At 34.0% G+C, this 21403-nt stretch overlaps 4 protein-coding genes across 12 annotated transcripts; 2 read left to right on the top strand and 2 right to left on the bottom strand.

The window, feature by feature from the left end:
- Positions 1-822: 822 nt before the first annotated feature.
- On the top strand, positions 823-3696 carry LOC123212724 (malonyl-coenzyme A:anthocyanin 3-O-glucoside-6''-O-malonyltransferase-like). Its single transcript, XM_044631873.1, has 2 exons — positions 823-2521; positions 2649-3696. Exons 1-2 carry the CDS (start codon positions 1144-1146, stop codon positions 2675-2677), a joined length of 1407 nt encoding a protein of 468 aa, XP_044487808.1. The 5' UTR covers positions 823-1143; the 3' UTR covers positions 2678-3696.
- On the bottom strand, positions 3333-8925 carry LOC123212725 (putative RING-type E3 ubiquitin transferase C3H69). Of its 8 annotated transcripts, none has more exons than XM_044631880.1 (9): positions 8709-8925; positions 8381-8468; positions 7537-8297; positions 6986-7055; positions 5552-5607; positions 4648-4736; positions 4477-4555; positions 4253-4336; positions 3333-3694 (listed from the first exon to the last, which is right to left on the bottom strand). In XM_044631880.1, exons 1-6 carry the CDS (start codon positions 8717-8719, stop codon positions 4664-4666), a joined length of 1059 nt encoding a protein of 352 aa, XP_044487815.1. In that variant the 5' UTR covers positions 8720-8925; the 3' UTR covers positions 3333-3694; positions 4253-4336; positions 4477-4555; positions 4648-4663. The 8 variants fall into 8 exon arrangements, with proteins under 8 accessions (XP_044487815.1, XP_044487813.1, XP_044487812.1 ...); XM_044631878.1 differs by having other exon boundaries at positions 4253-4349; positions 4477-4537; positions 8709-8924; XM_044631877.1 differs by having other exon boundaries at positions 4477-4537; positions 8709-8924.
- A 5817-nt stretch (positions 8926-14742) lies between these two features.
- Positions 14743-15425, bottom strand: LOC123214476. The gene is made up of 2 exons (XM_044634258.1): positions 15217-15425; positions 14743-15144 (listed from the first exon to the last, which is right to left on the bottom strand). The coding sequence occupies exons 1-2, from the start codon at positions 15380-15382 to the stop codon at positions 14915-14917; spliced, it is 396 nt and encodes a 131-aa protein (XP_044490193.1). The 5' UTR covers positions 15383-15425; the 3' UTR covers positions 14743-14914.
- Positions 15426-15491: 66 nt separating this feature from the next.
- On the top strand, positions 15492-21256 carry LOC123214475 (N-acetylglucosaminyl-phosphatidylinositol biosynthetic protein gpi1). 2 transcript variants are annotated; one of them, XM_044634256.1, is made up of 10 exons: positions 15492-15632; positions 15823-16031; positions 16401-16796; positions 16890-17030; positions 17140-17243; positions 17324-17545; positions 17927-18421; positions 19414-19838; positions 20485-20578; positions 20681-21256. In XM_044634256.1, exons 2-10 carry the CDS (start codon positions 15861-15863, stop codon positions 20817-20819), a joined length of 2187 nt encoding a protein of 728 aa, XP_044490191.1. In that variant the 5' UTR covers positions 15492-15632; positions 15823-15860; the 3' UTR covers positions 20820-21256. The 2 variants fall into 2 exon arrangements, with proteins under 2 accessions (XP_044490191.1, XP_044490192.1); XM_044634257.1 differs by lacking the exons at positions 15492-15632; positions 15823-16031 and having other exon boundaries at positions 16667-16800.
- The last annotated feature ends 147 nt before the right edge of the window (positions 21257-21403 follow it).

The raw sequence follows: 21403 nt of genomic DNA, 5'->3' as shown, positions 1-21403 counted from the left end.
GTGCCAAAAAGCTCCAAAATTCGAAAAATCGAATCTCAAATTTGAAAATTACATATGGAAAAACCCTAAAACAGAAAAAACAGATATAAAATTCGAAAACTACACGATCAGAAACCGTAGATAACAAAACTCTCAATTTACCCGCTCATGAAAATTCCTTTTTAAAACTGGTCAACTGTTATATGGGAAATTTTAGAAAAACCTGTTGTGTTCTAAGGAATCTCCCCCGGCTCCCCAATATTTTAACAAAACTATTTTACCCCTCTAACCCACAGTCAATGTCTGCTGACCGTGGGAGAAATCGTTTGACCGTGGGAAATACTGTTCCCACGGTCGGACTGCCAATCCTTCGGTAGCCATTTGCGGCCAAAATTTGGTTGTTTTGGCCAAAATTTTTTCATAAATCAAATTTATACGTTGTATAACATAAAACCCCTTAATCAATTCAACGAAAACAACCAAGAATCAAAACATTTTAAACATTGTTCAAATCAAAACCCTAAAATTTCAAACTTCAAAATCTCAATAATATGAGCAATAACTTGATTCAAACAAGATTATGAGAGATATACTAACCTTCTTTGCCACTTGCAGTTGCTGAAAAGCAAGAAAATCGACAGAAATCTGGTCGACCGTGGGAAAGTGGGAAATTTTGAATTTACATAGTACAATGACCGTGGGAAGTAAGAAATTTACTGTATTTATATATGGGGGCAATTTTGTCATTTCATAAAATCTGGGCATTTTTGCTTAAACCTGAATATTTTGGACAATTTTCTTAGACCCCCTAAATTTTGGCTATTTTTTATATTTCCCGAGAGTAAATGCCAAGTTCCTGATGGCTGAAGCCTGAAGGGCCATCATTGCGGTCCAATGTACTCCTGCCCTTTATTTATTTATCCCTTTTTTTTCACTAGGGTAACATCTCTTTGCTCCCAACAGTAAACAAAACAAACTATTTTAATAATGCTTGTTTGATAATTTCAATTGAAATAGAACTTAGGAGTTCCTCATTCCATATAGTTTTGTTTTCACTACACAAAATCTCTTGGGTACAAGAAGAAATTTTTTCCTTGTTTATATATAAATAAAACCTCTTAAAAGAATTATCATTTCAAACACACAAATCCATCTGTCTCTCTCATGGCAAAAACCTCCATTGTTAAAGTTCTTGAGCACTGCAAAATCTCTCCACCTCCATCACCAAATTTCAACATTACTCTTCCCTTGACTTTCTTTGACATTCCTTGGCTTTTCTTTTCTCCAACTCAACCTCTCTTCTTCTACGACTACCATTTCTCCACGTCACACTTCTTATCCACAACTCTCCCAACTCTCAAGCAATCCCTCTCCCTCACTCTCCTTCACTTCTTCCCTTTCGCAGGAAACCTCTTGCTGCCCTCTGACACAAACGAAAAGCCCAGGATTGTTTGCACTGAATTCGACTTTGTTTCACTCACTATCGCTGAGTCTGATGGCGATTTCACTCATTTAACCGGGAATCATCCCCGAGATATCAATGACTTTCACTCTCTCGTACCCGAATTGCATACGGGTTCAGTAAGTGCCAACGAAACTACTCTTCTTCTTCCTCTGTTTGCCGTGAAAGTTACGGTCTTTGCAAAGTCTGGTTTATGCATTGGGTTGGCTTATCACCATGTTGTGGCTGATGGTAGAACGTTTAACAATTTCGTCAAAACATGGGCGTCTTTTTGTAAGGATTCTTGCTTCTTTATGAATTCATCTCCATCCTACGATCGTTATGTGATACTTGATCGAAATGGGCTCGAAGATGTCTTCTTAAAGGAGTGGTTCAAGAGGAAAAAAATGGTTATAGGCTCTGAAACTGAGAAAGACTCGCCTGAAATGGCTCGAGTCACTTTTGTACTGAGCTTGAACGACATGGAGAAGGTAAAAAAATGGATCATAGGCCAATGCAGGAAGAAGAACTGGCCGCAGCCGGTTCACTTGTCGCCATATGTATTAACCTGCGCTTTTCTATGGGTTTGTTTGCTGAAATCACTCATTCAAGAAGACGGCAAAACGACTCGGAAATTTCATGCGGAGGATCCAAGTTATTTCGGGTTCAATGCAGGTGGGATAAATCGGTTGGATTATCAGGTACCCACTTCTTATTTCGGTAACTGTATCGGGTTCGGTCGGTCCATGGCACGTGTGGGTGAGCTATTGGGAGAAGATGGTATTATTGTTGCAGCAAATTCATTAGGGAACACAATTAAAATGTTGGATAGAGCAATGTTTGAAGGAGCTGAGAAGTGGATATCGGATTGGGAAGTGTTATTGGGGTCGGATCTTCATGTTATGGTTTGTGGGTCACCGAAAGTTGATCTTTATAAAACGGATTTCGGGTGGGGCAGGCCGAAGAAAATAGAGGAGATTTCAATTGAAAAAACGAAAGCAATTTCATTAAGTGAGAGTAGAGATTTTGAAGGTGGGATTGAAGTTGGGTTAGCCCTACCAAAACTTCAAATGGATTCTTTCAGCTTTGTCTTCAATCAAGGTCTCAAATTGCTTCCATAGATGATTTGTCGCCTTCATCTATTACAAAATTACCCATCGTGATAAGGTGGGACATGAAAAAATAATGATTTTGCATTATTTTGAATGTTTTATCTTATGTGGTTCAGGATCTTCAAAAGAGACAGGAATATCCTGAATTTGTGCTTCAATTATAACATAAGGTATGTCACATTAACTCATTCCTCTTATTTTTCAACAATGCTCTATCTAGTTCACATTTGGAGTGTATAAGAATTCATGCTTTTGCATATCATCCCATAATGGGGAGACTATAGGCTTTATTTATTTGGGTATAAAGAGATAGTTCATTGAATCCAGGGTGCAAATTTTTCTATTCATAATTACTAGTAAAAACTCTTGTGTTCATAACTAACCAACCTCCAATACAAGTCATAGAAACTCTTCTATTCATGAGTAGCAAGAAAAGTAAATCTTGATTGCTGCAGCTGTTTTCATCATCTCTCCTTAACGTGTATCATTTCTCTTTGAACTAAACCTTTTAGCAACTCTACCCATTTCAACATTAGTTTTTAAGCAAAATTAATACTCATTATTAGTATATATAATTTTGTTATATCTAATTTGATTTTGATTTTTCACTTCAAATATGAACATAATGTACCAATGAAACTAAATAAAATGACAGAATATGAAGTCAAAGGCCCGGTGTAGCTTATAGATTTCAAGCTTTCCTTGTATAAAATTCCGATACAATTAGTATAAAATACATTAAAACTCTCTATACTAACAATGAATACTAATATGTATACTAATAAAGACATATCACCACATAATTGAATGATTTTGAATTATATAATGAAATATTATCGTTCGTACACAAGCTAGTAGCTATCGCTACTAAACATGGTTTTGCTGATAAAAATAGGATACCAGGGTGGCTCACAATTCTTTTAAGAAAAAAAGCCCTGGTAATCATCCAAATAAAACCCAGTCCCAAATACAAACAGTTTTGAGGACATATGTCAAGCCCAGTGGGTTAAAAAATATTCTGAAACTGACATTATATTTTTATTTCAAATTCATCACTCCTGTCATATCAATCTTATTAAATTCAGATCTCATATTATGCAGTTTGTTATACAACCCACCATGCTCCAGCTTCTCTCATTCAAGGTCCCCTCACCAAGCAATCCTGCATTTCACAACAATTATTTCAATAATACAAACACGAAATTTTTTTCGCATATAAAGAATCCGAGCCAATGGGGGTTTTGGTAATACCAAAGCCTCCACGGAATAGAGACTGAGGAAAAGAAAAGAAATTGGTAACAATAACCAACAAGTACAAGAATATGACAAATCTTTAGTTTAGAAAACTACATCTAGTTGAAAGTTAAATTCTAGAAATTATAAATTTTCTACTGTAACTACTAGAATTTCGTCATTTGATTCCATATCATTAAGTACCTTGTGATGACAACAAAGACAAAAGCTACTGATGCACAGCTAAAGCATAATTAGAAAGAAAACATCAAAGCTGCATCTTATGCAGTAAGGAAAGTAGGAGGGTAGCGGGGCCAAATGTTCTGTCAAGGATTTTATTAAGAAATTTGAGCTTCAATAAATTTCAAATTCAAGCAATGGAAAGACCAAACGCTCCCTTAAAGAAACAAGGTCATTATGATTTTAGCGAAGAACTAAAGTTATATGGGAAGTAGGCACCAAAAGATTTCAGATAACATCACCTTACCTCAGAAAAAAATAGAGTACGACACTGACAATAGAAGAGGACTTCCACATCAAAGTTGCAGCGTATACAGACATATTTGATATCCTGCATTCATGAACTAGGGTTTCAACAAATCATAATACGCGGCTGATGCCTCACAGTTGGAGGAGACTTCTCATATAAATACAACAACAAATAAGTTAGTGATGTCACATATTCCAGTGGGGTCATTTATTGAAACTTACAATGGAAGACTCTAGCAGTGCTTTTCACCTTATATGCAAATTACTAAGAAAGTCTGACAGCCTGTAAACAACCCAAAATCTAGTAAGCAAATAGAGTTAGTATTACCAGCAAAAGAAGGAAAACAATGAAAGTATAAACAACACTATTTTTATTATTAGAGCCTAATAAACCTGATATCTTTTGCTATCACTGTGTTTCCATCTTCAGCCCCAAGGTGACGGAGAGCAACTTCCTCCAAACGACCATCTTGATAAGCATGCTGCAAATGAACATGCATAAACAAAATCTAATTACAGCTAAACTTAATCGATTCATTGTAGTGAATTATTCTTACAGGCATCACAAAAATCATGCAGGATAACATATAATTACCAAAATACACACATCAACCAATAGAGAATTTTTCCAGGCAGGTCATTGCGAATATTGCAGTACACCATTTATTGTCGACAGATGAAGAAAATTACAATCATAATGAACTAGACTTCATTATAAATAACACCACTTAGATGTCCAAAAAGAAAAAAGACACAACTTTACATTTCAATGATGCAAAATTGTGTTTGCTACCAAAAGCCAGTATGCCTACAACTCAAATGACCAACACAGAATAGACTGGAGGTTAGATCGTTAGTTCTAATAACTTAATCAGAATAACTCTCATTATCACTTGAGTCACTTGTTTCAAAGTCCAGTTGTGTTAATAACAAAGCCATCTCCAAATCTAAAGACATTCTAACTTCATTTTCAAATTCAACATCAAAAATATCAGGCTCATCTTGTGACTCGAATGCATCAATAAATGAATCCATATCAGGGCTGGACTCGAGCCGAGCCAGCTCGAGCTCGGCTCGAGCGAGCTGACTCGGTAGATTTTTTTTTTTAAATTTTTATAAAAAACGACGTCGTTTTGATCAATATATATTAAAAACGATGTCGTTTTGATAATAAAAAACGAGCCGAACCGAAAACGAGCCGAGCTCGAGCCGCCCATAAATAAACCGAGCCGAGCTCGGCTCGGCTCGAATCCAGCCCTAATCCATATCCACAAAATTGGATCTGCATGGAGGTCACCTGTGGGGAGGTGGTCTGTGATATTTCCACATGTATGAGCCTGGCCTGATTTTATGCTGGAACACAACACAACATTCTATCCATTAAAGAAGTCATAAGCCAACACTCTCTGCTACGAGCTATAAAACACATAAAAACGTGCATCACACTACCTACTATAGATTTCAGCAGAATCTCTAAGAACAGAGTGAAATCCAAGTGATTGATAGCACAAACAACAGTGTGTGCTCTACCCCTGTGCTACAGTCATCAATGAATTCACTAAAAGTAAAGAAAAAGCATCATATTCCTGATTGAAAATATAATGTGAATAGAGAGAGTTGAATTTCCTACTGCAGATATACATATTGAGAGAGTGTCATGGTCTAAGAATGACTTCTGAAAGGAATGATCTCCAAGCAAACTTAAAGCGCACTAAGTAGAAAAAATTAATGGCAATATTTCACAGTTAACAATGAACAGGATGGTAGAAAACATGATAGGCCCCAGGATAAGCAGCAAGCAACTGCAGCACATACGATGATGGGAAGATAGAGTGGATAGTCATAAAGTCTCTAACAGAAGCAATGCAAGGAGGGATTGATGTTCAAATGGCATCACCTAGGAAGGGAGGTGACAGCAGTAGGTAAAACAGAATGTCTTCCTAAGATGATGGAAGAAATGTAAGGGTCAAATGCATGCTCTATACAACCAAGCACTAGACACTCTAACAAGCCCAGAAGATATCTTCACTTACAATAGTAATCTATACGTCTGCTATTTGAAATCTGATTGCAGATGTTAGAGTCAAGCAGAAATGACCAACAAGATGAAAGATTTTGCATGGCCATGAATTAGAACAGAAGAATGTTGAGACAAGGTCTTATAGATAGCATGTGCATGGACACTGGACACTGATCACTGATGCATAATATTTTAAACATGTTTGCACAATATTTTTATGTGCATTTCTTCTACATGATTGAGACTCTTCACTATATAGCAGACATGGAGTGGATATTCATCAGATGTACAAACTACAAAAAATTACCAAAACATAATATAATGATCAGATTAAATCATATATAATCTCTTGACTTTCCCACAATCATCCATTCATCTAATCCACGGCAAACGTTGCAAATGTATCTTTACCAGATTCCACTACAGGAAGAAGTGATAATTAAAGCATCACAAAAGATAACCAGAGTAGATAACAAACATGCATAATTATCACTAAAACAGAAACAGGGAAGCACAGCAAGCGAATAAAAGGAACCTCCAACTTTTTCATGGCCTTCAACAAGCATATAAAAGTGAAACAAAGTTGCTCATATTCCAATACATTCGCAACATAACCAGCTACACACTACAAGGAAAGAGAAGAGAAAAGCACAACAGAGCAGCTGTAGTTCATACATACATACATAATATATATATGTATATGTATATTACCTTGTAGAAACAACTAGTTCCAAATGGGCAATTTCCATTACCAAAGTTGAAGTGTTTGCAATCAATTGACCTAAAAGAAAGTTTAAAGAAAACAGTTACCTCCAAGACCATGACTACTGGATGTTCTCATAAATCTCATCAACTCAACATTTTTCCCAATCAATAGGATTAAAAGAAATTAGATAATCCCATTTCTCAGGAATTAAGACCTAATATCTGATACTACTGTCCAACATAATACATAAGATTCATGTTCAACTGGCAGCTTCTTTTCCTGTCTATTAGGTTCTTCAGATATGCTATTTATTAATCAAACTATAGTCAAATTTTCGTTTAGAATATTCAAAGTCATAACTTTGTAAATGCCTTAAATTCCAAAGACACGAAAGACAAGAAAATAAATATCCTCTTTTTTCCCATGTTTAAATAAATTGCAACCCTAATCCTCAAATTCCAACTCCATGACATGCATGTTAAAAAATAACTTGAAAATGTCAGCAATAAAGTTGAAAAACCAGTGATACAACATGCGTTTATAGCAACAAAATCACCTGAGTTTTGCCTTGTAGCTATCAACAATTTCCTGCTTTTCTTCTGGTGTGTAATACCAAATGACACTTGGAATGACAAAGTATGATAGCTTGCGGCAAATTGGACAAGTCCGCAATGCAGTATTAACATCCATTCCAGAGGTTGGGGAACTACTACGCCAATTTCTGATACAGGATATACAGAATGGATGATCACACTCAGATAGCAAACCAAACTTTCGTTCAGCTGGTGTTGATTTTGATAAAACACGATCCAGGCACACGCTGCATTCTATTTCCTGGCTACGTCTTAAAGCCTCAAGGTGCTTTTGCTTTTTCTCACATGTTTTCAAATGGTCTTCTCTTTCTTCAGGTCTGAAAGGATGCAAGCAATGCTTCCCACAAGTTGGACACATATCTCCATGAACATGAGGACATTTATCCCCACGGGGACAATTGCCGGCAGCGGCAAAAGAGCATATTGAAAGATCAGCTGGTTTGAGATTCCTTGGCTCCACAACCACATCACCATTATCTAAAGAATCATTACACCCAGAATCCAAATTCCATACTGGTTTATCAGGAGGACGATAAGGTCTACTCAAAGCAGATAGCTCCAAAATAGCCCCTGGAACTGTAATTAACTCACTGGAAGCAGCTCTTATAGGACGAGAAATTGTTGACGAAGATGATGCAGATGACTCTGACCGAGAAGGCTTGACGTGTTCATACCTGCATCTACTACCATACAAGCACACCCCTTTCTGGTAGTAAGTGCAAATCTAAGATGATAAACCAGTAAGAAGCAATGAGAAGACAGACAATAACTTTTAATAAAATTATGTACAGAACTAAAATTGTTTACATTATTCGAAGGATCCTTCCAGTCATGTGAAAATTCACAATGCTCGCCCTTCAGGCATGCTCCATGAGCAAAGAACTTGCAAAGTACCCTGAGAAAATCAGAAAATGAAAAGGTTATTCAATCAGTGACCAAAATGAACCAAAAAACAATCAAAAAGGTAAAAATCAATCCCTAATTTCAATCAGTTCCGTTTCCTAATCAATTGAACGAAAAAATCTCAAATAAAAAAAAAAACCCACATGAAATATTAAAGTAAATTAAAGAATAAAATTGAATGAATCAGTCCATCAATCTGCATCAAATAAGAGGAGGGAGACAGAAGGGATACCTCTTAGACATGACGAAATAAAATTTAAAATAAGGAAAGATTGAGAAGGGAGACTATAAAATGCTTCAAAAGAAGCAATTGAATTGAAACCCTAGAAGTTTATAATCAATAAAAGGACTGGTTGATTGATTTTAGGGGAAGCCAAAAAGAGAGGTGAGAGACGGTAAATGAGAGCGAAAACGAAGGAGGCACGTGAAATACCTGTAAGAAAGAAATTTGAGTTTTCTAGGTAATAAATATTTGATTATCCGGTAATTAATCTTCTAATTTTTCTGTTTGATTTGTCAAAAATATCATCAGGGGTATTAAACAAGACCGATAAAACTTTTTCTGTTTAAATCTTTTGAGGTAAACATACAATAATTTACTTTTATAAGTAAATTTAGTATTAATTTTAAAAATACTTTCTCGACTAATAATGTTACTCTCGACTATTTATGTCATGTTCAGTTGCATAATTTTTTTATGAGATTTAATAATTTTTTATTCAAACACTCACTAAGTCATGTCTTAAGGATTAAAGACATATTTGAAAATTAATAAATTTTTATTTAGGGTTTTAAATACAGATAGTAACAAAAAAAATGACATAGGTGAGGAGAATGGTGAGTGTGAACTGGTGTTACATAAGGTGCGTAAAAGGTGCATGATATACGTACAAGGTGTGTAAAGAGTGCGTGGAATGTATGTAAGGTGTATGCGTAAAGGGTGTGTAAGTTGTGAGGGGGTGTGTAGGGTGCGCAAGTCGTGGAAAATTGTGAGCTAACTAGCCGGGGAAACTAAAAACTTAATGCAACTCTTATTATGAAAGCACTTGTCATTAATCAATTGTACGAATATAATTGATAAAAAAAAATTGATTTGAGTAATTAATGATTTGGATGGTTAGCTTGAAGGGAGATGAAATATTTACCCCATCAACACAAATTCACTTTTTTATTCTTTATTTAATTGATTATGAACAAATTATATTTCACTTCTTTTATTTTCACTTGCTTCAATTGCTTGAAAAAATTGGATGAAATGATATTCATGCTTGAATTTGGTGGGCAATGACGCAAAGAAGGTGATAATAATTTAAAATATATTAGTGAAGTTCAACCATTAGTTTCAGTAAGTAGAAAAATCAATTATGATGGATTTGTGGAAGCAGTATCTTCTTGCTTAAGTATCGATAAAAGTTCTTCTGAGATAAAAATTTATATGTCAAATCTAAGAGAATTCAGTGATTTGCCATATATGATGTTCAAAAGATGATGAAGTTGTTTAAGTCACTAAGAAAGTCTTCTTTATTTCTTGAAATGGTGGCAAACCAAATTAAACAACAATATATAGAAAAAAGTATAAGCTAACAATGAACAACAACATCCAAAAACAGAACAAGGAATTCACCAAATGGTTCATCAAAACCCTTCCCTATCCACCAAAGTTCACTCCGTAGATAATATATATACGCAACGAGAAAGTACACCAGAAAGGAGTAAAATAAATGTAAACTTTAACCGTGTTGATATTGAGATTGGTGTTAGTTGAAATCTTTCTCAAGATTGAGCACATGAAGAAAGAAGTTCAGAACCACTATAGGGTACACCCGAAGGATGTTATCAAATGGGCGAATTACTAACAAATGATTTTTATTCTGATGGAGAAGATGAATATCATAGTCATGATGATGGCGGTATTGATTGTAATTGTGGCAATGATATTGATAGTTCTAAAGGGGGTGATGATGTTATTGATGATGTAGGGATTAGTCCATCAGGGTTAGTGCATGAAAGTTTAATACATTATGGTTTGAATCCATTTTTTGATGGTCCAAAGCTATATAGACATGTAGAAAATAAGGGAACTGAAATTCACGCAGTTGCATCACACAATGGCAGATTCAAAGTCAACGATCAATTTAATTCTAAACAAATTTTAATAGCCACCTTATCTAAGGATGCACTAGAAAATAGTTATCAATTTAGGGTATCAAGTTCTAATAAAAAGAGATGAGATATAAAGTGTGTGCATTAACAATGCAAATGGAGAGTGGAAGGGGTGAAGTTAAACAATAGTGACATTTTTGTGTTACGAAAGTTAGTAACACACACTTGTCATCACGATGTCATAAGACCTAATCATAGACAAACAAGTAAAAGGGCACTAAAAAAAATATTACAGACATTATTTACTGCAGATGACCGTGTCTATAGGCCGATAGATATCATCACGAATATAGCAGATGAATATCAAATTGATATCTCTTATGTACAACCTTGGCGTGCTAAGAATTAGGCTTCGAATGAGATAAAAGGTTCGCCAGAGGAGTCATTCAGACTATTACTGATATTTTGTTACAACCTTGAACAATGAAACCCTAGCATCATTACACAAATAGACAATGATGAGGATAATCGATTTCATTTTGTCTTCATGGCTTTAGGATACTCTATTAGAGCATTTCGTGATTATTATTGTCTCGTTATTTGTATTGATGGGGCATTCTTGAAAGGTCGATGTTGGGGTACATTTTTTATTGCAGTGGGTATGATGAAAATAATCAAATTTATCCATTAACATTTGGTATTGGATGTATATTTTGATATAACTTTTTTATTATCTACTCCCATTAACGCATAGTGAAACAAATATAACATAGCTATTTTTACAGCATCTTTATCATTACTCCCTCATGCTTTTTTTTTTTAAAACTTTTACTAGATGACTATAGGTTACATGCGTAATCTCTGAAAAGTACTTATTTTTTAACTGTGAATCTCCTACTACCCTATTACTTCTATCCATTTCTTTACAAAATTTTAACCTAGTTATCAGAGCAAATTTAACAGGATCAAATTTGTAATCTACTCCATTCAGTCAGATCCAAAATTTTTTACTTAATACTCTTTTATTAATCTGTCGAAACAATACATAATGCATCAAAAGAGAATTATGTTTCAAAATTTCTAAACTCGGAAATTGGCCTAAACAACTTTTTCTGAACATTTCTTTTTGTCAAGGAGTAAGTGAAGTCCTGATATGCTTAATTGTTTCTACATGACTTATAACTTTGATTGTAACTGTACAATTATGTGCATCATTGTAACGCCTTTCACCAGACCGATTATTAATTGAAATTCTCTAAAAAGACCCCTAAAAACAGAAAATTTGTAATATAGGTAAGAGTGTGTATAGGGTGTGTAAGAGGTGATTGGGTGCGTATAGGGTGAGCAAAGGGTGCATTGGTGTGTAAGGTGTGATTAGGTGCGCATAGGGTACATGGGTGCGTAAACATTGCGTACATGGTGCATATATAGTGAGCGGGTGCGTAAACAGTGTGTAACATGTGCGTGGGTAGGTCAAGGGTGTGTACTGGATGCTATGTGTATGTGTGTGCGAAATGAGCCGGACCCTTTCCTCTTTGTCACGGGCAACACAAACAAATTCAAATCCGACAAAAATACAGTACAATGCAAACCTACAAAACTCTAAACTAAAAACCTCTTACATAAACCTAACCCTAAGGCAACCATCTCAATCACAATTTCAATCTTGACAATACATCCAAGATTCTCAAACGTATGAACCTTAAATGAATTAGACGACATTGCGGAAGTGTTTGCCGGCGTCCGTAATGTCAATGTGAATGGAAGGATAACATGATAGCAGACGGGTGGGTTGTTCGTGTTTTCATTATGCGACTTAGGTGATGGGTCGAAAATGACGTTGAATAACTCTACGCACTTAAATTGCACCCATATGCACTCACACACCCTGTGCACTCTACACACCCTTCTTCACCCAGCTTTTCACTTATGTTAATATTTTCAATTCAACTGATAACTGATATTTCGAATAAGTTTTTGAATCATTAAATCATAATGTAACCGATATATGATGCCAAAAACTTGTTGAAAAAAAGTTTTGCGTCTGATGTAATTAAGCGTGATGATCATCAAATAAGTCGGGAGATGGTATTTTTTGAATTAAAACTAATTTGCTTATAAAGGTAAAACCGTTATATATTTGCCTAAAAAGATTTAAACGAAATTTTTTTTGCTGATTTTAATTAATATCCCCATAATATCACGTAATAAAAGACTTTATTAATTATTGTCTATTAAAAACACCGATATGAATGATTTTTCCTTTTTAACTTCACAATAATTTCATTCAACATCATTGTGATTTCCTGACTTAACTTTTTATGCGAGGATAAATATTGGTTTTACTGCATTGTAGTAAATTGTGAAGACACTTATCATAACAGAGATATGGTTTGATATACCCAAAAAAAAATGTATTGTTTCGTTAATATTGTATATAATATGTTCTTTATTCAAATAATTGATCTAAGGTAATTTGGGATCTCGAATATTCCCCTTGGTTTTATTACGATTTTCGTTTTTGGGTAGTATGTGAGAGATCCATGATATAGAGGGTTTTGTGTTTTAAATAATTGTTTTATTAATCTTAAATTTGTCATAATTTTATTTTTAGGATAAAAATATTTTATTTTTTATTAAAATAATAAGTGCTATAAAAAAAAGAATAAAATAATATTACCGATGAATAAACTAATTATCTCTAAGAGTGAATTTAAATGAAACTGAAATCTAAATAAAGATTAACTCGAGACGATTAAAATGGTAAATAATGACATGGAGAGAAGAAGATGAGCCACTAAAAAAAGAAAATAAAAAATTAATTAAGAAAAATATTATAAAAAAGAAAAAATATTGTTGAAAAAGAATTCAAAAAAAGAAAGCAATTTGTTAAAGAAGAAGAATAATAACAACCCCAAAAAAAGCTCAAGCTAAGGCTAATTTTGAGCCGAGTTTAAATAAAAAATAATTTGAATTTAACTCAAATTTAAATTAGAAGTGATTTACAAATAAATAATATTTGCAGAATTAATGATAAAATGAGCAATATTGTTAAGAATGATTCAATCTGAATTTCAATTATATCTAGTCGATTTGAGTAAAATTTAACTCTAATTCTAATAAAATACTATCGATATACTCTTAAATTCGCCCAACTATCGAAATGTAGCCTCAAATCATGTTTAACTTTGAATCAAATATAATTTCAAACCCAAACCTGTTAGGAGGTGTTTGGTTTGAATAATGTTTTATTACCAAAATAAGGAGATTACTTTATTACTTTTGATAAAATTTGATAAAAATAGATGATATAAATAATTAATGTGTTTGGTTAATGATAATAAAGGAATAATAATAAATTATTTTACTTAAATACTCTTGAATATAATTATTTTTAAATATTTTAATATTGTTTGTTATATTAATTAAAAATAAATTTATTTTTATCTTAAAAATTAATAAATAATAATATAATTATAATAAAATTAAGATTACTTTGATAATCTTTTAATATCTACAGTAAAATGATAATCAAATTATCACCTATATTATTTGTTACGTTAATACTGATAATAAAATATTATTATAATTTTTTATTATTAATAAATTAAATAAGATAATATAAATAATAAAAAATAAATAACCACGATAATTTTTGAAACACTGCAACCAAACGCTTTTAGGGTGCATTTGGTTGAGGGTTTTTAAGATTACCTTGGTAATCTATATTTTATTCCCTTATTTGGTTTGTCAGTAATAAAAGATTATAGTAATTTTCTATTACTAATGCTGACGTGACAAGTAATATAGGTGATAATCTGATTACCACCTTCACCTTAGGTATTTAAAGATTACTGGGGTAATCTTTAGTTTATTATAGAAAAATTATTATTTATTAATTTTTTGAGATAAAAATAAATTTATTTTTAATTAATATGATAAATAATATAAAAAATATTTAAAAATAATTATATTCAATGGCATTTAAGTAAAATAATTTACTAGTAATCTTTTATTACCTTTAACCAAACACAATAATTATTTATACCTATCAAATTTTATCAAATATAGTAATCACTTATACTCAATAATATTTTAAATAATCTATCTTCAAGGTAATCTTTTTATTTTAGTAATCAAACATTCCCTAAACCAAACACCCCTTAAAGTCATCCAAATCTTCATTTATAAAGCCGCACTACTGCCAGTGAGAAGATCTACATTGAAGGTAGAGTCATTTGAACCAGCGAAAAAACACCTGATGATCAAGACCAAATCTTTCGACACTCGTGAAAACAAAACAGAACAAGCAATTATATTGATGATGATTCCAAATCAAAACAACGTAAAGCCATCATCATAGGAAACATGCCACCCTTTTCGACAAGGTGGAGCATTTTCGTCATATTCACCACAACAGCTCCATCTTTTCTTCCAACTGGATCTTCCAGTATTTGGCCTATTTCCCTTCTCGTTCCACTTGTAAACGATCACCCCAGAACCGTCGCTCCACTCTCCATCAATCCCTTGATGCGGCGGAGCAAATGAAAACAAGCCTTTATCTCCTTCAACAATATATATATATATATCACAAAGCATTCTTAGATGATAAAATGACTAGAAAAAAAAAAAAATACCAGTGGTGTGGCCGTGGAAGAAGCAAGCAACTGAGGAATTATCTTTGTCAAGATACAGAGTGTTACATCTCAAACATCGCTTCTTCGTCTGGATTTTGCTTGAACTCACAACGAAATTTGATTGTTTGCAGAGAAAAAGCTTAGAGTAATCGTATGCCAGAGCCATGGATTTGGATAACGTTACCAGAGGGATGAAAATTCCAGAGAAGACGGCCAAGAAGTTATATTAGAGTTTTTTTGGGCCGGGCTTTCCAGGCCCAAACAAAAATATTTTTAAAAGCAGATTGTCTGCAAGACTGCAACAACTCTTCTTTATTTGCTTGGGATTTCAACGACGCAGATTTGAACTGGAACTAGACAGAACTAATACTCACCGTTTTGGATAGATCTAGAAATGCCGCCGATTTCTTCTGCTTGTAAGCTATCTGTTGCCTGCAACTTACCTATCTTATTAAATATCAATAGTGCTTTGTCTAGTTAAAACGCGATTTTCTGTTTGGTTGCTGATAAAGTTCGGGAAAATCAGGAAAAAATGATTAAATACTGGATCTACTGCTTTTGGAAGGTTTAAGTTTCGTTTATTATTGTGCTTTTCATTTTATGCAGCTGTACGATGGTTTTGAAGCGATGATGTTGAGGTGAAAATGAGAAGACAATGTAGGATCTGGTGGCCGAAGCAGATCTCCATAACTGAATCATCTTCGTATTATTTTTTGTTTGGTTGGTTTGTCTCTTGTGCGCCTACTTCTCTTGATATCATCGTCGCCTTTGCTTGTGATGAGGTCACACTTTCTCGGTGCCAATCAAATCTTAAGGTATAATCTGTATTCTTATGCAGAATTCATATATTTTTAGATTTAGGAAACTCAAATTTGAGTAAGGACTTTGCACATTTTTTTGGTTTGATAAATTTGTTTCAGTCTTAAAAATCTGGAGGTTTGCAGGAGAGAAGAACTCATTATCTCTATAAATGCACGAAGAAAATTGTGTTAATGTTAGAGAAATTTTCAGATTCTTTTTGATATGGTTTTTTTATAACATTAGATTGACTTTATCCCTTGATTTAAATTTTCAAATGTGTTAAGTGCTTTATGGCGATTGAATTTTGACATTTTAAGTTGGTAGGATGAAGGAAGTTCTTTTCTAGACTATTGCTTACATTGTACACTATTTCTTGTTATCAGGAGATCCTCTGTGACACAGATAGGAGCATGTCTGTATTTTTACAGGATAAATCAATGTTTTCTTTACTGGGCCAGTGTGCTGCATATCCAAGCAGAAGTGATCAATTGTTGAGGGTTCAAATGGTAGATGACAATCAAAGTAAGTCTTCGAACGATGGAGCTGTGAGTGGATTGATCAGGCAGGTTTGGTATAGAGGGAAGAATAATAACTGTCAATGTGGGTGCAACGAACTCGAAGGCTTATTAGGAAAACATAGGCTAGCTGCTGTGGGGAGCAGTCATTGGATCCATATGGAATATGATTCTGATGAAATTCATGGTAGAAATATTCATTGGATTCCTAAATTGCATCACATTCACTGGAGCGGGAAAATTGTGTCTCAATGTGATGTCCACGTATGTAAGTCATGATCACTTTACTGCATGATATATGTTGAAATTATTATTTTCTGTGGTGGTAAGCCTCCTTCTTTTTATTTGAAAAATCAGGTAATATTTTATGAAGCTCCCAGATATGGTTCACATCATTTCTCCCTGAGTTTTTGGAATTCTTCTAAACAAGTGAAAGCTCTTTTGGAGAAACCCAAGTGGGTCTATGAACTTCACCAGAAGCAGCCCCTTAATGACTTGGTAAAAGAGTTTGCGAGATTCTTTTTTTGTGCAAGTATACCTCTTTATTTTTTCCATATTTATTCTACTATGATTCCCATTTTCTTTTCCCTCAATTTTTCAAATCCAGGATGCGGTCATTCTTGCTATGAACAGTGCCACTGCTTGCAAAATGGCTTTCGAGAGACATGTGGGCTCCAAGAGATCTTTTGCCAAGTTTTCTATTATTTGCATGTATTATCTTCTTGACTTTGTCACTTACATATCCTTGTTCTCATCTACACTTTCTAATATTCATTTTTTATGCTTTTTAGGTTTATCACCTTGGTGTGGCAGTTATTGGCCGTGTCCATGGCTTCATTGTCCACCGTGTTTTATATTTTTCTTCAGATTCTTCATAACCTTTTGAGTTTTGGATCAGAAACATGGTTAAATATTGCATCAGCTAGGGCATTCAACTTTGCGTTCTTAAATTTTCAAATTCGATGTTGTCAGATCTTGTATTGGCCAATTCTTCTTCAAGACAAGGACCACAGGTGACAAGACATTGTGTGTAAAATATTTTGGAATTCTTTGATTGAAAAGGTTTCCTTTTGCAATGAAATTCAAATTTTCTGACTTGATTCCGCTCAAAATATTATTTATTATTTAAGATTCTATCAATTACAAGATAAGTTTGGATTTTATACTTATAGAATCAAAAAATGAAATTTTCATTTTTAACTGTTTTTTGCTAAGTTGTCTAGAAATTGAAAATTTAGGATTTTTGAAGGCTTCCCCCCAGAATCTATTTCAGTTATTTGAGAAGATCTTTATTTAGGATTGAAAAGTTCTTCTTAGCTCTTTATATTTGATTTCTTCTAGTCTTTATTTTTTGGGACTACCTCATGGTAATTATGGAATTATTTACTTGGAAGGTCTCAGTCATGTGTGGAATATGCTGAGAAAGCTGCATTACAGAGGCATTCCATGTGGTCAAGCTTGGCTGTTGATGTTCTTTTGGGGAACGTTATTGGTCTGACACTTTTGTTTCATGCCGAAGCAATGTGCTCATGTATTTTGAAGTTTGCCAATGATTCGACAAATGAGTTGCTGCGCTCAGGTTGTGTCTGGTTGATGGGAGTGCCAGCAGGTTTCAAGTTGAATACAGAATTAGCAGGTGTTCTCGGCATGATTTCACTTAATGCCATCCAAATATGGTCTACTCTCTGGTTCTTTGTAGATTATCTATGTATTTATTTGGTCAAAGGAATTGCTGTATTAGGAATTCTTTTTGGGATGACTGTACCTGCTGCTTTTGTCAGAGACATGATTATGTTAGTGACGTTGCATGTGTCAACTCTTCATTGGATGATCTCACTTTTGTATTCACAGCAGATACAAGCATTAGCAGCTTTGTGGCGCCTCTTCAGGTAAAACCTAACCTAACATACTGTAATTCCGTTTGAGCGGTAGCTGATTACAAATTAAACTTTCATTACTGTAAAATAAACTCATCAAAGTTGTGGTCCTAAATGTGCTCGTCCCCCAATGTAATCTGGAAAAATATTTGGTCAGAATGCTAAATAAGGCTGATCTATCCATATATGGTATGGTATTGGTGATATATCAAATTATTTGATACTGCCATTAGGTTATTGGGTATGGTTCAGTGCTATGATGGATTAGTATTTTCTCAGAAGTTATGTTTATAGGGCTTAGCTTGACATGGCACTAGTTGAATGCTGATTTATCTGCAAAGGATCAAAATGAGGAATCAGATAAGTTTTAAAGCAATAAAACAGTACCACTTCTGTTACCTATAAGAACTTTTTTAATCTTTTACCCTGGTTCAAAGTTTTATTGTATTTTAATAAACCTGGACTATCTGTTTGATGGTTAACATACTAGAATGCTGCATAATTATATGAATTGTAGGAGTGCTAAGTAATAATGATGGTGTATTGAACTAACTGCATATTTAGTCTTTACTTGCTTGAGAGGTGGACAACTAGTAATACGCCCTTTGCTTTTGATATCCATCTATTTTGTTGCAGAGTATTTTTATTATGTTCTAAAACTAAATGTTATTGTTGAGGACTCTAGGCTGGTGAGGGGCTGGGCTTCTGGGTAGTATATTTCACCTTTAAAATAGATAGATGGTGGCTTTTCAACAGGGAGGGAAATGTTGTTTTATTCTTCAATTAATTGGAAATATTTTTTGTTTACAGAGATCCTTTTTGTGCTTGTCTTCTGTCCAATATCTTCCAGAATCAAGAATTTAAAGGCACATAAAGCTTTGAATTTTGTAGATAGTTAGGAATATATTTATTTGATTGATTTCTTTTGATCCAAAAATTAAAAAAAGGGAAATAAAAATGAATATTCACTTCAAGATTTTAATTGGCCTGTGAATTATTTACAGGGGTCGAAAGTGGAATCCTCTTCGACAAAGACTAGATAGCTATGACTACACGGTGAAGCAACATATTGTTGGGTCTCTTCTTTTTACACCACTTCTACTTCTGTTGCCAACAACCTCCGTTTTCTATGTTTTTTTCACCATGATGAGCTCATCTGTCAGCCTTATTTGCATGCTGATTGAAGTCACTGTATCTGTCATCCACGCCACACCTTATATTAACATTGTTCTTTGGCTGGTGAATCGAAGAAGATTTCCTTCTGGGATATGGTTTGAAATTTTATCTTGTCACAGTGATAGCATTGTTTCTTCTGAGGTTAATTGCCAGGATAAAATCAGTTCACCCGATAATTCACGGCAGCAAGAGAGTATAAGTGGAAGATCTAATGTTCTGGATTCAGTTCTCCGGAGCAACTTTTGGAGTATAGGTGAGGCCTTGAGTAATAATTTATGGGATTCTTTCTTTGTTACGCATGGAGATAAATTCTTAATTGAGACCCGTTAGCAAAGCTTAATATATGACTTATTCTCAGTATCTTGTGCAGTAGAGGCTCAATTATAATTTTTATAGCCATTACACTTGTTTATAAGCACATATGCAAACACACTCTCTCACGAGGACAGAGAAAAGAAAAAGATCATATGGTTTTCTGTATGTCTGTTGGAACAAGATTGTTCCTGGGTTGAATGACAAATTCTGGAGAATGGAATGGCGTTTCTATCTAGAGAACGGCTGTTGAACCCAGAAATGATCTCGTTCCAATAGTGGTATTAGAGCCTATGACTTATGATCGTAGTGTAATTACATTATGTGATGTATTTGTTTTTAATCATTGATAACCCGCTATTTGTGAGATCACATAAAATTCTGCTGTCTGGACTATTGAACTTTAGATTCTGGTTTGTTAAAATTTTTACAAAATTGTTATTGTGTTCTCTGTTTCGTTGAAATCTGAAAACTCATGATGTGAGAGTTTTCATGCCCGCACTTTGTTGCGAGCAGTGATTGGTTGTGCTGGGAAGGTTGGGGCATGAATCAGTTTGTGCAAAACTGAATGAGATAATGTGATGCAGGGCAAATGGTGTTGCCTCATTACAGAGAAGTTTTTTCTGGGGTTTCTCGATCATATTTTGCTAAATCAGCATATGGAGTTCTTACTGGTAAAAGGTGAGTTCCTTTAAAATCCATCTTTATCCATTTAACGGTGTGCACTTGAGCCACAGAAATTGAAACTTGGATTTTAAACTTGATTATTCTCATCCTTTCCAGAATGGCATATACACTGGGGACAAAGCTTCCATCAACACTGCCTTGGATGTTCATACGATGCAAGGAGTATTGGTGCCTTTGCCGTAATTCGATTCTTGCATGCATGCCAGAATGTGACTGTCATCGTCAATGTCAATGATTTCTTATCTGATTTAAGGCACTCTTAGCATCTTATTGACGACACCGATTTTTTTCCATGTCTCAATTTTGAAGGATACCAGGCATGATACAATATGGCTTTACAGTCGAAGCTGGTTGGTTACACATTTTCTAGGAAAGGTCAGTAAAATCATAGTTAGGTTGTGGCATAACTGTTTTGGCAATTTTTTTCTTTGAAATTTTGAAACTTTTTCCTCTAGTTGATAAAACAATATGATAGTTTTTTGTTATTGGGTAGCTTTATGTTGGATTCGATTTGAGCTAATCCGAGTTTGAATTCGAGCTCAAATTAAACAAATTGAGTTTGGGTCAAATATTATGTTTGTTTTCATAATATGAGTCAAGTTAGAGTGGATTCCAATATATAAGTTTGAGGTGGTTCGAATCGAATATAAAGTTAAATTGATTTTATGTCAAGTTTGAGTTTTAGCTCGGTGATCTTGAGCATAGTTATGAACGTCTTATTATATACAATTTATATTGTATGATATAACAAGATATAAGTAGAAAATAATATATACTATAAGGTATATTAAAAAATATGATACAATGAGTATATCGTAC

This window comes from Mangifera indica, chromosome 4 (assembly GCF_011075055.1).
Source record: "Mangifera indica cultivar Alphonso chromosome 4, CATAS_Mindica_2.1, whole genome shotgun sequence".
Taxonomy (NCBI): Eukaryota; Viridiplantae; Streptophyta; class Magnoliopsida; order Sapindales; family Anacardiaceae; genus Mangifera; species Mangifera indica.
This window is presented reverse-complemented; position numbering and strand designations above follow the sequence as displayed.

Coding starts and splice junctions, on each gene's coding strand:
- LOC123212725 (XM_044631875.1), bottom strand. Junction 8,298..8,380: donor GGAAGGATCCTTCGAATAAT/GTAAACAATTTT, acceptor TTATCATCTTAG/ATTTGCACTTACTACCAGAA. Junction 7,056..7,536: donor AGCTACAAGGCAAAACTCAG/GTGATTTTGTTG, acceptor ACTTTCTTTTAG/GTCAATTGATTGCAAACACT.
- LOC123214475 (XM_044634256.1), top strand. CDS start 15,861: ATGAGAAGACAATGTAGGATCTGGTGGCCGAAGCAGATCTCCATAACT. Junction 16,032..16,400: donor GGTGCCAATCAAATCTTAAG/GTATAATCTGTA, acceptor TCTTGTTATCAG/GAGATCCTCTGTGACACAGA. Junction 17,244..17,323: donor AAGTTTTCTATTATTTGCAT/GTATTATCTTCT, acceptor TATGCTTTTTAG/GTTTATCACCTTGGTGTGGC.
- LOC123212724 (XM_044631873.1), top strand. CDS start 1,144: ATGGCAAAAACCTCCATTGTTAAAGTTCTTGAGCACTGCAAAATCTCT. Junction 2,522..2,648: donor CAGCTTTGTCTTCAATCAAG/GTCTCAAATTGC, acceptor TATGTGGTTCAG/GATCTTCAAAAGAGACAGGA.
- LOC123214476 (XM_044634258.1), bottom strand. CDS start 15,382: ATGGCTCTGGCATACGATTACTCTAAGCTTTTTCTCTGCAAACAATCA. Junction 15,145..15,216: donor CTTCCACGGCCACACCACTG/GTATTTTTTTTT, acceptor ATATTGTTGAAG/GAGATAAAGGCTTGTTTTCA.